Source organism: Protopterus annectens, chromosome 7.part0, assembly GCF_019279795.1.
Source record: "Protopterus annectens isolate FY-2018-M chromosome 7.part0, PAN1.0, whole genome shotgun sequence".
Classification (NCBI taxonomy): domain Eukaryota; kingdom Metazoa; phylum Chordata; order Ceratodontiformes; family Protopteridae; genus Protopterus; species Protopterus annectens.
In genome coordinates this window covers 746405614-746421461 of record NC_056739.1, presented here as the reverse complement: position 1 = coordinate 746421461, position 15848 = coordinate 746405614, and the positions used below count along the sequence as shown (strand labels likewise).

Genomic DNA, 15848 nt, shown 5'->3' with positions numbered 1-15848 from the left:
TTTCATGGCATCCTGCATTCCACTAATTCCATATGCCAAACTGCATATGAGGAAACTACAATGGTATCTGAAAAGTGTTTGGACTCAGCATTGCCACAGCCTGGAGACAATAATTGCACTCATTCCCTGCCTACAACAGGTGTTTCGATGGTGGGCAGAAGCCTGTCACCACAACAAGGTTCTGCCATTCAGTTTACCCACAGCCAGACAGACACTGACAACGGATGCATCGGATTATGCCTGGGGGGGGGGCCCATATGGCAGGAAAATGAGTTCAGGGCATATGGCCTGCAAACCAGATGCATCTTCACATCAGTCAAGAGATGCTAGCTGTTCAAAATGCCCTGACAGCTTTCAAGGACCTGCTTCATCCAGGACAGACAACACTACGGTCATGTGGTACATAAACAAGCAGAGAGGTACACATTCCTACCCCCTCTGCAGACAAGCCATGACCTTATGGGACAAAGCATTGGCTTTTCAAGTTCACCTGCAAACACAATTCCTGCCAGGAAAAACAAATACGAACTAAGCAGAAACCTCATGGATCCCCACGAATGGAAACTGGATCCACAAGTCTTCAGCATGATACTAAGGAAATGGGGATGCCCAGACGTAGATCTGTTTGCCTCCCCTCACAACTGTCAATTGCAGATATTTTGCACAAGGATTTACCACAAGCAAGCATGGAAAGTGGACGCCCTATCATTCAGCTGGAAAAATCTAACAGTATATGCTTTTCCCCCTGCCTCTCCTTCCCAGAGTACTCCTAAAGGTCAGACAAGAGAAGCCAAAAGTTATTCTGATTGCACCAGACTGGCCACGCCAACACTGGTACCCAATCCTAAAGAGCTTGTCTCAAGGTCCAGCATGGATATTGCCTCAAACTTCTCACTTTCTGACCCAACAAAACAATCAGATCCTGTACAGCCAACTCAGGACCTTAAATCTGGCAGCATGGCGGATAATGTAGCCATTCAGAACACTCCTCTTTCAAAAGCTGTTATGGATGTTATCTTGGAGGCCAGCAGGCCCAGTACCAGAAAATCTTATGCAGAAAAATGGAAGAGATTCTGTGCTTGGAACCAGGAACAAGGCATTGACACGTCTGTACCAAATATTCCTCAGATTTTATAATACCTAACTGAGATGCTGAACAAAGGCCTTTCTTTCTCCTCAATTAAGATTCATGCCTCTGCCATTTCTGCACATTACAGTCCAGAACCACTTATCTCTTCTCATCCTTTAATAAGGCAGTACCTCAGAGGGGCCAAAAACATTAGGCCTCCAAGGAGAGCACCAATTCAAGCCTGGGACCTCAATTATGTTTTGGAAAAACTCACACTGCCTCCTTTCGAGCCAGCATCAACAGCAGATATAAAATTCTTATCCTGGAAAACAGCTCTGCTCCTAGCCATAACCTCTGCAAGGCGAGTCTCGGAGTTACAAGCACTCATGGCTGTGGAACCTTTCATCATTTTTCATCCAGACAGGGTTTCTCTGAGGACAAACCCTACATTTATGCCTAAGGTGGTGTCCAGTGTGGCCCTCAACCAAAGCATTCACTTGCCTACCTTTTACCCAAATCCACAGAACAAGGGTGAGAAAATTCTGCATTCTTTGGACATACACAGGCAGTTGCGCTTCTACTTGGACAGAACTAAAGCTTTCAGAAAGACTGAGCAACTTTTAGTGTCATATGCTGCAGGATCACAAGGAAAGGCTATCTCAAAACAGACCATTTCTAAATGGATAGGCCATTGCATCCGTTTCTGCTATCTTCAACATGGCAAATCAGTGCCTAAGGGCATTAGGCCTCATTCCACCAGAGCAGCAGCCATTTCAGCAGCCTTCCTCCGAAGAGTACCAACAAAAGAAATCTTAGAGGCTGCAACTTGGAGTTCAGTGCACACCTTTACAAAGCACTACCCCTTGCCTCTCTACTCCTAAGTCCAGAGCAGGCTTCGCCACTGCAGTTCTGCAGGGCCTCATAGCCTCTCCTAATCCTATTTAGCCCAGCCACCCATCCTCCGCTTTGGGATTCTACCCAAGAGTAATGACTGCAACAGTGAAACACGATTAACATAGTACAGTTGTGTACCTACCATAAATGTAGATGTTGGAGTGTATTCACTGTTGCAGTCCAGGTTACCCACCCACCATCCCCCTTCTCTTTGCTGGGACTTATCTGCACTTCTCTATCCTATACAACCTTTTTGGTGTATTTGCTTGTAGATGAAGGAAATGTTATTTTTGTGTGCATGCGTTTCTTATTGGTATATTTTTCAACCTACCTTTTTGGGGCACCTGACATCTGGGGCAAGAAAAACTGAAGAAAATGGCGTCTGCTGCATCTTTTATACCCCTGGTGCACTGACGTCAGGGAAGAGGCGACAGCAACCGACGCCGGACCTAGACTTTGGAATTCTGGCCGACTGATGGTAGCCTGCCAGCAGGATAACCCAAGAGTAATGACTTCAACAGTGAATACACTCTAACATCTACATTTATGGTAGGTACACAACTGTACTTTCTGCCCTCTCAGCTTTTAGCTCGCTCATTCTATTTTCTAGCCTTTGAAGATTGAATGATGCTCTCTTTATTCTGTATTATGTTCACTTTATTCTCCCTGTTGGGTATCCTCCCTTTTGCTGCAGCCATTTTAACTTTTCACCTTAGCCCCTTTAGTACCCTTCACTTGCTGCATTTGCACCTACATTATTTTGAATTGTCTGATTCTGTGGTTACGAAAGCATGTATTAAGGTATTTATAGCGTTTGCTGCACTCACTTTCCAGCTGCCACATGCAAGAAGTGCACTGTTCTTTGAAAGCGGAACTTAACTTTACAGCATGCTGCAAGTGCTTTTAATACATCATTAATGAAATGTTGTTCAGTTAACAGTTATTTATGTTTGGTAACTGGCTGTTACGATGTGCAGTGATTGACCCAAAGTTATGTACCTCATCACACGGATTATTACTTTTGAATGTGGTTAGTGCGTTATTTACTTGGTTCACATTTATTACCAGAAGTGAAAAGTGAGCATTTTTAATAGCAGCTTAGAACATAACGTAATGTAGAACCCTGCTGTCTGTCACCGAAGTGAGTTATCTGTTGAATTCTGTTTTCCTTAATTTGTCCTTTGTATTCAGTTCGTGGAGAAGCTGGAAATGAAGTAGTTAACATTTTTTATCAGAAAGTTACAACACTTCCAGAGAACCAGGCACCAGTTATCATGGTAAGAGTGATAGTTTTACTTATGTTACTCATTTAAGAAGTTATTTTGTTATTTAATTAGTACAAAAACTAAACAGACTGAAGTTTTAGGCTTCTTTAGTCACAGGTTATCACCAGAGTAATTTATGGCTGTTTAGAGTAATCACTTTAGAACCCAAAGACAGGTCTGTTATCATATGAAAGGCAGTCTACCATTCTGTTATCTACATTAACTTGCAGTGAAGGAGCCAAAAAGTGCCCATCTAAATGCTGAAATTATGCAGCTAGCTTATAAATGGTTACCTCTGCCCTTCTTTACATAAGTCAGGGTTCTTCTCTCTTTTTTTTTTTAAAGTAGTAATGTATTGAGTCATAATCTTCTTTAAAATCTTCCAGCATTTTCTATGGCCCCATCAACCTTACGGTAAAGTAAAATAGACCAAAGATGAATCAGTAAATTTCCTTATTGCTAGGATGTCAGTGAGGACACAAGTAACCCTCATGGCTGCCTAAATGACCCCGCCACACATGATGGCTGTGAAGAATCTACTCCAGTCCATTTAAGGAGGCTTGATGATCAGCAGGTCTTGGTAAAGAATATTTAAAAATGCTGATCATTAGCAGTTTGCCAGTAGTGCCTTCTCCTACCGCTTAAGTCCATCTGTTTTCCCCTTGCAGTCATGTATATTTATGTTATGTTAACTTTTCTCTGTCCAGAGTCAAGAGAATGCTTGTTTGTTTGCATTAGTTGTCTAAGGTAGAGCACTGAACCATATAGATGTCCTTCAGATTCAACCTTTCTCTGTCCAGAGTCAAGAGAATGCTTGTTTGTTTGCATTAGTTGTCTAAGGTAGAGCACTGAGCCATATAGATGTCCTTCAGATTCAACCTGAGAGCTCTATCTTAAGTGACTTGTGCAGTAGGCAGATAGAGACTGAGGGAGTCAAACCCTAGACAACAGAAGCAGCTCATTCACAGCTCTTACATAGTCTTTACTTTCAGTTGGAAGAAGATTAAGACTATCTGTGGTATTTAGTAAACTACTTGTAGGCTTAGTGCAGTGAGCATCAGAGCTAATTACATATTCATGCTGCACACAGAGTTTAAATGTAAACAAGCGCAGTTTCTTGGTAGGCAGCAGTGTTGCCGGCCAGGAAACCGTGTAAAATAACATGAATAGCAAATCTGTCTACAGCAGTGCAGTACAGTTGAGCGGGATTGCGCAGAATGCCACAATGATTACCGGGGTTTGCAGAGTATTGTGAAATCCCATTCCAGCCATTCTGGGCAAAGGTTGTGTAAATGATCTGTAAGGGTACATGGACTGCAGTTTAAAATAGTCAGGGGAGGTGTGTGTATTACATAGGGATACACAGATGAATTGTAGGAATGAACACAGGGAAAGAGGACAGGTGAAACACTAATGTACAGCAGATGAGGGCATATAAATGAAAGACAGTTGTAGCAGGACCACTAATCGTTTATCATCAAGGTACAGTACGGACTTCACAGTAAAAATGTATATTATATGACATCCACATCCTGCTCCCACCCCCCATTAGGAAAACAACCGTAAAAAATTTCTCCAAAGCCAACTTCACGCTTCTTAAGACAGAAGTGGTAAACGTCACGACACCCATGCAGATGGACAATAGAGGTATAACTGCTGAATCCTACACAAATGCACTTTATAAGCACTTACACGATTGCATGGATCATGCTATCCCTAACAGAACCAAGATGCTAGCCTCCAAAAAAAGGAAGCCAATCTGGTGGTCTTCTGCCATAAACAAACTCTACAACAGAAGAAAGAAACTGTTGCAAAAAAGAGTAAAATTCCCACGATTGGAGGAACTCCCTGGTCAGCCTCAGTAAGAAGCTGAGATCCCTCATAAAATCCTCCAAAGCTAGTTATGAAAACAAAATTGCCACTGATTCTAAAGACGACCACAAAGCAATCTATAGCTATGTCAAGAATCTCAATGGGAACACTCAGATCTGGTCTGAGTTACAGCATGACGACGCTAAATATACAGAACCAACTGATATTGCCAACATCCTGGCAGATAGGTTCAGTGCTAACTTTACCCCCCCTCTCACCCCCTAAAGGGCCCATATTTATACCGGAAGAATGTAAAGTTCCTGTAATCACGGCTGCACAGGTAAAAACCTCACTCTCCAAAGCCAAGAACACAGCATCCATGGGACCTGACAACATCCCAGACTGCCTTTTACATGAACTACAGAATGAACTGGCACCCCACCTAAGTACCATGTTCAATCATAGCCTCCCCTCAGGCTTTGTGCCCATTGAATGGCACACTGTGACAGTTATCCCACTCCACAAAGGGGGGGGGGCCTCACCAGACCCTGGGAACTAACGCCCCATTAGCCTGATGAGCCTCGTCTGCAAGGCCATGGAACATATCATCATGGAACTCATAAACAAAGACATTGGAGATCTCCAGACTCTGGACCCCACACAGTTTGGGTTTGTAAAAGGCAGATCATGTCTCCTAAACCTGATGGACTTCTTTGAAGTAGTCAACAAAGCCATAGATGAGGGTAAGGTGGTTCACACAGCCTATCTAGATCTCGCCAAGGCGTTCAACACCATCCCCCACTCTGGAATTATAGATAAACTCACTAAACTAGGTATAAATCCCTATGTCACAAGTTGGGTTGCCAATTGGCTTACTGACAGAATCCACACTGTGAAAGTAGCAGACTCCAAATCTGACTTCAGACCAGTGACAAGTGGAGTACCACAGGGTTCAGTCCTGGGTCCCCTCCTGTTTGGTATCTACTTCTCTGAAGTACAGGCTAACACAGAAGGTCTTTGGTTAACTAGATTCGCAGATGACTGCAAACTAGGAGCCATAATCGAAACTCCTAACGATGTGGACATCCTACAAAACGGCCTCACTGAGACAGATGCCTGGTGTCAAAGACATGGTCTCAAGCTCCATGCCAAAAAGTGCATTGTCATCCCCTTTGGTAAAAACTCTGTACCCATGAACTACCACATATGCGGTAGTCTACTTAACACCGAAAGTGTGATAAGAGACCTTGGGACACAGGTGGGCAGTAGTCTCTCCTTTGATAATCACATTGCCACAGTGGTCAGGAAATCCTTCTACGTGGCACACCTCATCACAGAGGGTTTCTCATCCAGAAAAAAAGAGGTCATTATTTCCCTGTACTCATCACTCATTAGACCCATTACAGAGTACAACGCCCCTTTTGGTATGTACCTCACAAGACATCTACAACAACTGGAAAGGCCGCAAAAATACCTCACAAAGAGGATTACTGGCCTCAAACAGATGCCTTACGCAGACCGTCTCAAAAAACTCCAGCTTTACTCCGTCGCATATCGCCTACTCAGAGGCGATCTCTGGCTAACATACACAGCTATGTCAAACCCAGAGCTGTTGGACATGCTCCACTTAAGAAATCCCAATCGCTCCGAGCTACACGCTCTAGGGACCTAAACCTTGTCACCACAATAAACAGAACATGCTGGAGGGATAGATTCCTGTCCCAGAGACTTCCCATACTCTGGAACAGACTACCTGTCTATGTCAAACAGAGCTCCTCATTAGCACTCTTCAAGAAAAATCTTGATGATTGGATGGGTAATAAGAAATTCACCCCGGGGATCACTTCTGTGGTTCTGCTTGACAGGGGCACAGGAAAATAATTTTCTTGGGTGGCGAAAGCCTGGGTACTTTTTTGGCTAGGCTTGTATAGGCCCTAGGGCCAATAGCCTAGTACCAACCTATGACTGTCAGACAAGGTGACGTGACAAGGTGACGTAACAATGGAGAAGATGTCTTTGTGCGATAAGCATCCTGACATGAACAAATGGAGAGGACATCTGTCAGTGATATTATATACAATTTGTGTTGGGTGCATGTTGAGAAGCTCTGCAAGTGGATTTGCCTGAATAGGAGTATAATGTCAGCAGAGGTCTCCAACAAGTGGGACACAGTTACAGGCCCATGAACAACAGTAAAAGAAGCGTGCACAATCATGGACAATATCAGAATAATACCACCAGTAATCCCATGTCTCTGACACAACATATGTGATTCTGAGTGATCATACATGGTTCTGCACAAATACACCTGTACAACTATTATAATATGTCAACAATTTATGAGAGTAATCATACACACTGTTCTAACACTTTAGCATCTGCTGGAGGTATTCGGAGGAATACTGCTTTACCTGTATGTGACATTATGATAAATCCAGGTTAGTTCACTGGTGTTCATGACATGTATATGGCACAATCCATACTACCATGAACACCAGTGAACTAACCTGGTGTTCATGGTAGTATGGATTGTGCCATATACATGTCATGAACACCAGTGAACTAACCTGGTGTTCATGACATGTATATGGCACAATACATACTACCATGAATGTAACCCATGCAGGACACTGCTATACCTCTATATGACATTATGACAAATCCAGGTTAGTTCACTGGTGTTCATGACATGTATATGGCACAATCCATACTACCATGAATGTAACCCATGCCATCAGTGTTGTCAAACACCTGTGTATGTACTGTGTGCATCACCAAAACAGGTGTCAGACATGCATCTGGTGTAACACGTTTGAGTGTTCCGCACCATCAGACAATAATGTTTATGCAACAAAAAGAATACCAAGGTACGACCAGTAAGATGTGTGACAGCTCACTGTGGCAAAGGTGTTGAACTTCAGTTGTATATCACTGGAAAGTGTGTAGGGAGTTATATGATGAAGAGCACATTGTACTCCGTTATTGGTGTGATGAAAGCTGTGAACTATGGAGGTATTCTGGCCTTTGATGTGGATGTCCTGCACATACTCAGTTGTGTTGCATACAAGATGTCCTGCACATACTCAGTTGTGTTGCATACAAGAGAGTACTCACCACTGTGGCCACATGCTGGTGGATGTTCCACATACCGTCTACCCCAGGATGCAGGTCACCTATCGCGTACTATAAGCAAACCAATTGCTGTGTACATTATCCTTGGTTTGTGCATTTGTTTTCATAACTTTACAAATCCCCCATGTTTTTGTTTCCTGTCGTGTGTTGTCAGGGTTGTGGCAACATACTTTGCTGTGTGTTGATACTGTCTGTATTATACTAATGTCATAGTTGGAGTCAATGATTGCCTTCAGTCTGTAGTCCTCCAGACAGCTGTTTGGAAACATTGTGTATGTTATTCTTGACATCTGTGACTTAATTAATGGACAGGAGAGGGTCTAGCAGACAGCCCTGATGTATGGACCTGATCACTGGACCAGAGATGTTAGCCACTTCACACATTTCAACATATTTATCTGCCACGTATATGATCCAGAGGTCTAACCACTTTGATATAGGTGTTTATGGCCACATCTGACAATGTTGAGCGAGTACCTCAGTGTGGATTTGTCAGGTGCCTTATCCCAGTTAAGTTCCACAGGATGATAGTGTATCATGCATGCCCTCGATGGCCTCTTTTAGGACATCCAACAGATGTAAAAGACATGGATCTAGTATTAACAACTCCCATGTGTGTTGCACACAACTGGGATATTACTAGTGTCTGTATAGAAATGATCAGTGATTTCTCACCAAGAAAATACAAGCCCTGCAAACCATGCCATGACATATGTGGGTAGTCTTCAGGACAACTTATGGTGGATGACATCTGCACTGGATGTTGGAGAAATGATGATGGGAGGCCTGCATGAAATGGATGTGTAAGTATGTTCATCTGTCAAGTTATTTCAAGTTCTTCAGGTTACCAGATTGATGTGTGTACAATGTGTAGTATGTGCTGGTTGTGTTCCAGTGTGCAGGTATACTTTTAAGGACAGCTTTACAAAATATATGCAAAGAGGTGTCCACATTACTACATGTATTTGAAAATCTGAATGTGGATTGTGATTCTAAAGATGTGCATGGCATATCATACATTTGTTATTAATTTATGTAGTGTAGTTGATATGTTTGTGAACAAGTACTGAGAAACCAGGATTGCAGTGCATGGGGGGAGGTAACACATTACTGCATTGTAAATATGGGACATATTCTTAAATAGGGCCTTCATTTTTTTTTGTTTCCACATGTAGTTTCATGGCATGAAGACTAAATGGCCAGTAAACAAAACTATTGCATGCCGTTATTTACTTTGCATAACGGCTAGCACCGGGTTTTCATGATGTCTGGCAAAGTGTTTGCGCATGTGGGATACTCATTTCTACTGCTTTCCCTGTTTGCACATAGTTACGCAGTGCATAAAAGTGAGGATGATTTCTAAGATTATGAGCGTTAGCATTGTGTGTATGAAACATGCCTACTGCTTAGCTGACTCTGTGGCAGTAGGTGTAAATGCATTGACACATTCCTTTTTCACCCCAGATGATATGGGGTTTAAATCCAGATGTATGTAATATTTTAAAGAAGTATTGAAAATGCAGTGAAATTTTACTTTCCTTTACGTTCACCATGCACTACTGTATTTTGACGTATTATTGCGCAGAGGTAACAGCACCACAGAAGTGCCATTTACCATCGTTTGGCTTTGGTGTGTGATGCCAAACTCCATGCAAACATAGAGGCAAAAAAGTGAAGGGCTCCAAAGTGAAGGGCTCCAGTGGTTTTTTTTGTATTTGTGTGTTGTGTGCGATTCTATTTTCTGACCAGATTATAGATTTTAAAATGGGGTTGATAGGAAAGTGGTGTAATGGGCGGCAAGCAGGGGGAAGAACAAAGGGAATGCAATGTAGGAATATGCAGGAGAGAGGTAGGAAAGAACCATAGATGTAAAGTTGCCTATCTCGCCTTCGTTTCTTGCTTGTTGGGATCGGAGCCGATCCTCGGCTCCGACTCGGCCATCTTCTGTAGCTCAAGAGCTGTTTACTGGCTTGAGGCTACCCCTTATCCCATGATGCCTAGCGCTAGCTACCCAGATCTCGTTTGCCGCTTCAGCTGCGAGGTTCGTTGTTACTGGCTCAGGCTCGTATAAGTTTTATTGAACTACTTTTTCTGTCAGATTAGGGTTTTTTCTGGTAGTTTATTGTTTAAAATAATAGTCGCTAACTAGTTTGTTGTAGTTTAGTGTATTTGTAGTTTTCCCTTAGAACTCGTTTAAATTAGAGAGTTCTCCCCCTCCCCCCCATCCCTCTTGTAGGTAGCGTTTTAGTTTAAGCTTTTCTTCTTTCTGATTGTTAGGTAGCCGTTTAAGTTAGAGGCTTCCTAGTTTAAAAAAAAAAATCTTTAACTGTATTATATTGTGTGTTTTTGTTTTTTGTGGTTAGTGTCTGGTATTAGTTTTTGCTGTTCGGCCTTTTGGCCAAAACAATTCAGTGTAGTATCTTTCTAGTTGTGGATATGTCTAAAGAATCCAAGGTGTCTGGATTCAAGAAGTGTGACTCATGCTGTCAAAAAATGTCTCTGACAGATGGGCACACTTCTTGCTTCTGTTGCTTAGGCGCAGTGCACCTGCAGGACTCTTGTTCTGTATGCCATGCATTTAGCCCAAGAGTTCTGCAGGAGCGCAAAAATAAGCTTATTTTGAGGGGTCTTCTTAAGCCCCAGGATTCACCGGCCAAGGCTCAGCCTGTGAAATCTCCTAAACCGACCAAATCGTCGGCTCCCAGCTCGGAGCAGTCATTGGCCCAAGCCTTACCTACTACTTCGGTTCCGGCTGGAACCGAGGAGACTGCCTCCCCATCGGCTCCACCAGTACCTTCGGAGCCGTTGTGGACCCACAAGAGGCCGAGGTCCCCTTCCCTAGAATCTTTACATTCGGCTCCTCGGTCTCCCCTGTTGCAGAGTGACCGCAGTCACAGATCCTCCCACTCTTCTCTGTCCTGTAGGCTCTCGGATCACTACATGGAGAGAGTGGTCAGCAGGTTGTTGAAGTCGCAAACACTGGCCAAAATGTTGTCCAGTCCTCCTCAACAGGTGTTGGCTCCATCCGCTTCTATCGATGTTCCTCCTCCGACTCCATTGAGCTCGGAGCGAGAGTTTGTTCGAATTGTGGAACCGTCGCCACCGATAACTATTTCTCCTTCGGTTCCGTCGTCAGCTCCATTTCCCTCGATGGTGCCGTCCGTCGAGGGATCTGGGCACCGAGACTCCCTCGTCGGCTCAGGGGGGCGAGTGGCATCGGACCCTTGTCCGACCCCATTCTCCCTCTCGGAGCATCGGCACAGGTGAGCTCGGCTCCTACATCGGCCTCTGAGCCATCCCCCTCGGCGCGGAGGAGGATTCCGGTTTCCTCTGAGCCGGAGCCTTCTCTGCATCGTGGCAGGGATGCCTTCGATGTCATGAGGAGTGTACTGGCCTCTGAGTCAGCTCCACTTTCGACCCCACTGGCTCCGTCCCCTGTAGTGCCTGTGTCAACCTCTGCCCCTTCTCCAGACCCCAAGCGTGGGGAACCAGCACTCCAGAGCACCCCATTGGGTGTTTCCTCTTCTTCCGAGGCATCCCCTGATCATTCAGAGGAGCCCCCTCGGAAGAGGAAGTGCAAGAGGAAACACATTGACTCCCCCGAGTCTGTCACTTCAGATATGGATTTGGATGAATCGGAAGGGTCCCTGAGATCCCCCTCTGAAGATGTTTCCTTTTCGGACATCCTAGAAATGCTTAAGCAGAGGGAGAACTGGAATGCCCTAGCCCCTACCGAGGACAAATCTGTATTCCTGAATGCGTTCGGTTCCCGACCTTCCACCTCCTGCGTTTCTCCGCCTTTCGATCCACTAATGTCAGTGGTGGCTCGAAGGGCTTGGTCAGCCCCAGATACAGTGGAACCAACCCCAAGGAGACCCGGCAAGTTTATCACTGCACCCCCTGGTAAACAGTTCCTTACTAAGGGTGTTCCCGTAGATGCCATGGTCGTAGCAGCCGCCACTAAAAAGGAGTTAGCGGAAACTTCTTCCTCTGTCCATCCTCCTAACAAGGAGTCTAGGACCATGGATAGATATGGGAAGCGAATGTTTGCTTCAGCGACCTTTTCCATGAGATCACTGAATTACTTATGCCATTTTACCAGGCTTCAGAGGGATCTCCTGAAAGAGCTCGGAGATTCCTTCCAGGATCCATCAGCTGAAGGGGCTCAAGCTAAAGTGGCTTCTCATCTGGTGATCTTTAATTCTGTAGTCAACTCCTCCATGAGGCTCATTTCCTATGCAGCCAATGGTGCGAGTAGAGCCGCAGGTACAGGCGTGGCCCTCAGGAGACACGCATGGATGCGGCTGTAATTTTGCGGAACCCTTTAGAGCGTCGTTCCTTTCTTTTTGAACCACAGGTGAAAGACACTCTGACTAGGTGTGAATAGGACGGCAAGACTTTCTCTGCCGTGGGAGTCCATTTTTCCACTCCTTCCAGACCATATCCCAAGGGTCGGAAGAGTGTTAAAATGTTGTTTCAGAAATCTCAGAGAGCCTCGCCTGACACACGTAGTGATTTTTCCTCCAGGGACAGAGGAGGAAACAACAACAGACGCCGCCCTCGTGGCAGAGGGGGTCCGCAGAACCAGGGCAGCGGAGAATCCTTCTCTGACAAGCCCTTCCAGCATCCCTGAAGGGTTGCCCGGCTGCCCGTCTCTGGAGGCAGTCGGGGGAAGACTTTCACTGTACCCAAAAGCCTGGCAAAACTTAACGCGAGACAAATGGGTACACTCAATCATATCCGGAGGCTACATAATTCCCTTCTTTCAACCCTTTTACAGTCAAGCAAATCCCTTCCAGATGTTCCACACAATCTGAGCGCCCAAGCAGTCATGTAGGTTTCAAGACTGCTAGAAAAAAAGAGTCATCCAGGAAGTCCCGGCAGACCAACACGGATCCGGAACTTACTTAAGGTTCATTTTGGTACCAAAAAAGACAGGGGACTGGAGACCAATATTGGATCTCAGCAGACTAAACAAGTCTATTCAAAGAACAAGGTTTCGGATGGTGACGCTACAGTCCATTCTACCCTTTTTGGGTCAGGACAATTGGATGTGCTCAATAGATCTTCAGGATGTGTACTATCACATCAAAATGGACAGGCGCTCCAGGAGGTTCCTTCGCTTTTGGCTGGGAGCCAGTCATTACCAGTTCAGAGCTTTGCCCTTTGGTTTCACCACAGCCCAGAGGGTGTTCACCAAATGCATGGCAGTAATCATGGCTCACCTGAGGTGTCTAGGATTCCAAGTGTTTCCATATCTAGATGACTGGCTCCTTACTGTGCTACTACCAGGCATCGACTCCTTCAAGCCAGGGAGTATACAATTACAATTTGTGCCCAGCCTAGGCATTACTATAAATTTTGAAAAATCTGCCTTGTTACCCTGTCAATCTATTACCTATATAGGAGCAGATTTAGATACAAGAAGTGTGTCCGCAAGGCTACCGCCAGACAGGGTGGCCACAATTCGGCAGCAAGTTCATATCCTCATGCAATGCAAAAGGGTACAAGTCAGGTTGGTCCTTCAAACACTGGGTTCTATGGCAGCGGCAATTCTTCTGATACCTCTGGCCCGTTTTCTCATGAGAATTCTTCAGTGGTTTCTTTTCACACAGTGGTCCTTTCAACAGCTCCCCATGTCTCACATGATGATGATTACAGAAACATGCAAAAGGCACCTTTCCTGGTGAATGGTCTCCCCACTAGTGTTTCAGGGCAGACCATTCATCCAGCCCCCTCCCATTGCCACAGTGACCACGGATGCCTCACTGATAGGGTGGGGGGCCATTATCAGGGAAGGACAGTCCAAGGCACTTGGCAGCCTCACGAGTACCATCTGCACATAAATGTCTTAGAGATGAGAGCCGTGCTCCTAGCATTTCAAGCCCTTCAGGACTCTCTCCCTTCCGGGACCATTGCAGTTCAAATGGACAACATGTCAGTGGTGTGGTACATCAACAAGCAGGGCGGAACCAGGTCCTACCCCTTATGTCGAGAAGCACTCAGACTCTGGCAGTGGGCGATTTCCTCCCAACGATTTCTGATTGTGACGCACATCCCTGGGAAGTCCATCATATCGGACAGGCTCAGCAGAGCTATTCTCATGCCTCACGAGTGGTCTCTGAATCAGGTAGTTGCGGATCTGATCTTCCGCAAATGGGGACAGCCTTGCTGCGATCTGTTTGCCACCCCCTTCAACAGCAAATGCAGCAACTACTTCTCCCTTTTACCGCTTCCCGGTCACCCTCCTAGAGACGCTCTAGTCCATGATTGACCTCAGGGACTTCTTTATGCCTTCCCGCCATTCCCTCATACCCAAACTCATGCAGAAAGCTATTCAGTTGGGTTGCAAAATGATCCTCATTGCCCCCTACTGGCGTCGACAGATATGGTTTCCGTTCCTGCACCGTTACCTCCACGAGCAGCCCTGGACTCTGCATCCTATTCCAGACCTGCTGATTCATCAATCAGGAAAGCTGCATCAATCCCTCCAAACACTCCAGCTCACAGCTTGGTTGATCCAATTCCAACCCTAGCCAGGTTTCCCAGCATTTCCCCGGCTGTGCATGAGATTGTCTCCTCTCACAAATCCGCTACTAGGAAGACTTATGCTAGCAAATGGAAACGTTTCTCTTGTTGGGCAGAGGCTGGGAACATGGATCCCTTTTCAGCCCCAGTCCACGAAATCTTGGAGTTCCTAACAAAGCTTTTTCATTCTGGGCCCGCTTCTGCCACAATCAGGGTTCAGCCAGTGGCCATCTCTAACTTTGGGTTTTCTAATCTAAACATCGTCTCATAAGCTGTGTAAAGCCTTTCTCAGAGGGACTACTCTCCTTAGGCCCCCAGTGAGAGATCCCCCTCCTCCTTGGGACCTTAATTTGGTACTAATCTCCTTGATTATGCCCCCTTTTGAACCAGCAGCATCCTGCTCCATTAAGTTTCTATCTTGGAAAACTCTCTTTCTGGTAGCTATTACCTCAGCCAGACGTGTCTCGGAGCTTCAGGCACTAAGTGTTTGGCCTCCGTACTTAGTTTTTCATAAGGACAGGGTTGCTCTGAGAACTAATCCCTCCTTCCTTGTGAAAGTCTGCTCAGAAAATAATCTAAACCAATCTATAGACCTCCCTGTGTTTTTCCCTAACCACACCAACAAGGCAGAATACAAATTACACCTTTTGGATGTTCATAGACAATTGCGTTTTACCTGCATAGAATGAAGGATATAAGAAAGTTGGACCAACTTTTCCTTTCCTTTCCTATGCAAGGGGCAAACAGGGTCTTCCAGTTTCCGAAGTGACCCTGTCCAGGTGGTTGTCTCACATTATTACCTTCATCTATCAACTACGAAACAAAGAGTTGTCTATCAAACCGAAAGGTCATTCTACTAGGGCTTTGGCAACCTCTGTAGCCTTCCAGTCTAGGTTGCCCATGGACTCTATCTGTGCCGCTGCCACGTGGGCAAATCCTCATACCTTTATTTCTCATTACAAGTTAGACATGGTCTCCAGGAGTAGAACTAACTTTGGTTCCACTGTTCTGAAGAGTGTGTTCCAATGAGCTGCCCATGATCGTAGGTGCTAGGGACGCTGTCCCAACAAGCAAGAAAGGAAGGCAAGATAGACAACTTAACATAAAAAGGTTATGTACCTACCATAACATTCCATGTTAGTTGTCTT

The 15848-nt window shown here is 45.2% G+C and overlaps 1 protein-coding gene across 5 annotated transcripts in view; it reads left to right on the top strand.

The window, feature by feature from the left end:
- Positions 1-15848, top strand: part of AP4M1 (adaptor related protein complex 4 subunit mu 1) — a 1285664-nt gene that overhangs the window by 204099 nt on the left and 1065717 nt on the right. For all 5 annotated transcript variants that reach the window (XM_044077275.1, XM_044077274.1, XM_044077273.1 and 2 more), the window contains exon 3: positions 3155-3240. In XM_044077275.1, the coding sequence (XP_043933210.1) occupies positions 3155-3240 (86 nt within the window). The remainder of the gene's footprint in view (positions 1-3154; positions 3241-15848) is intronic.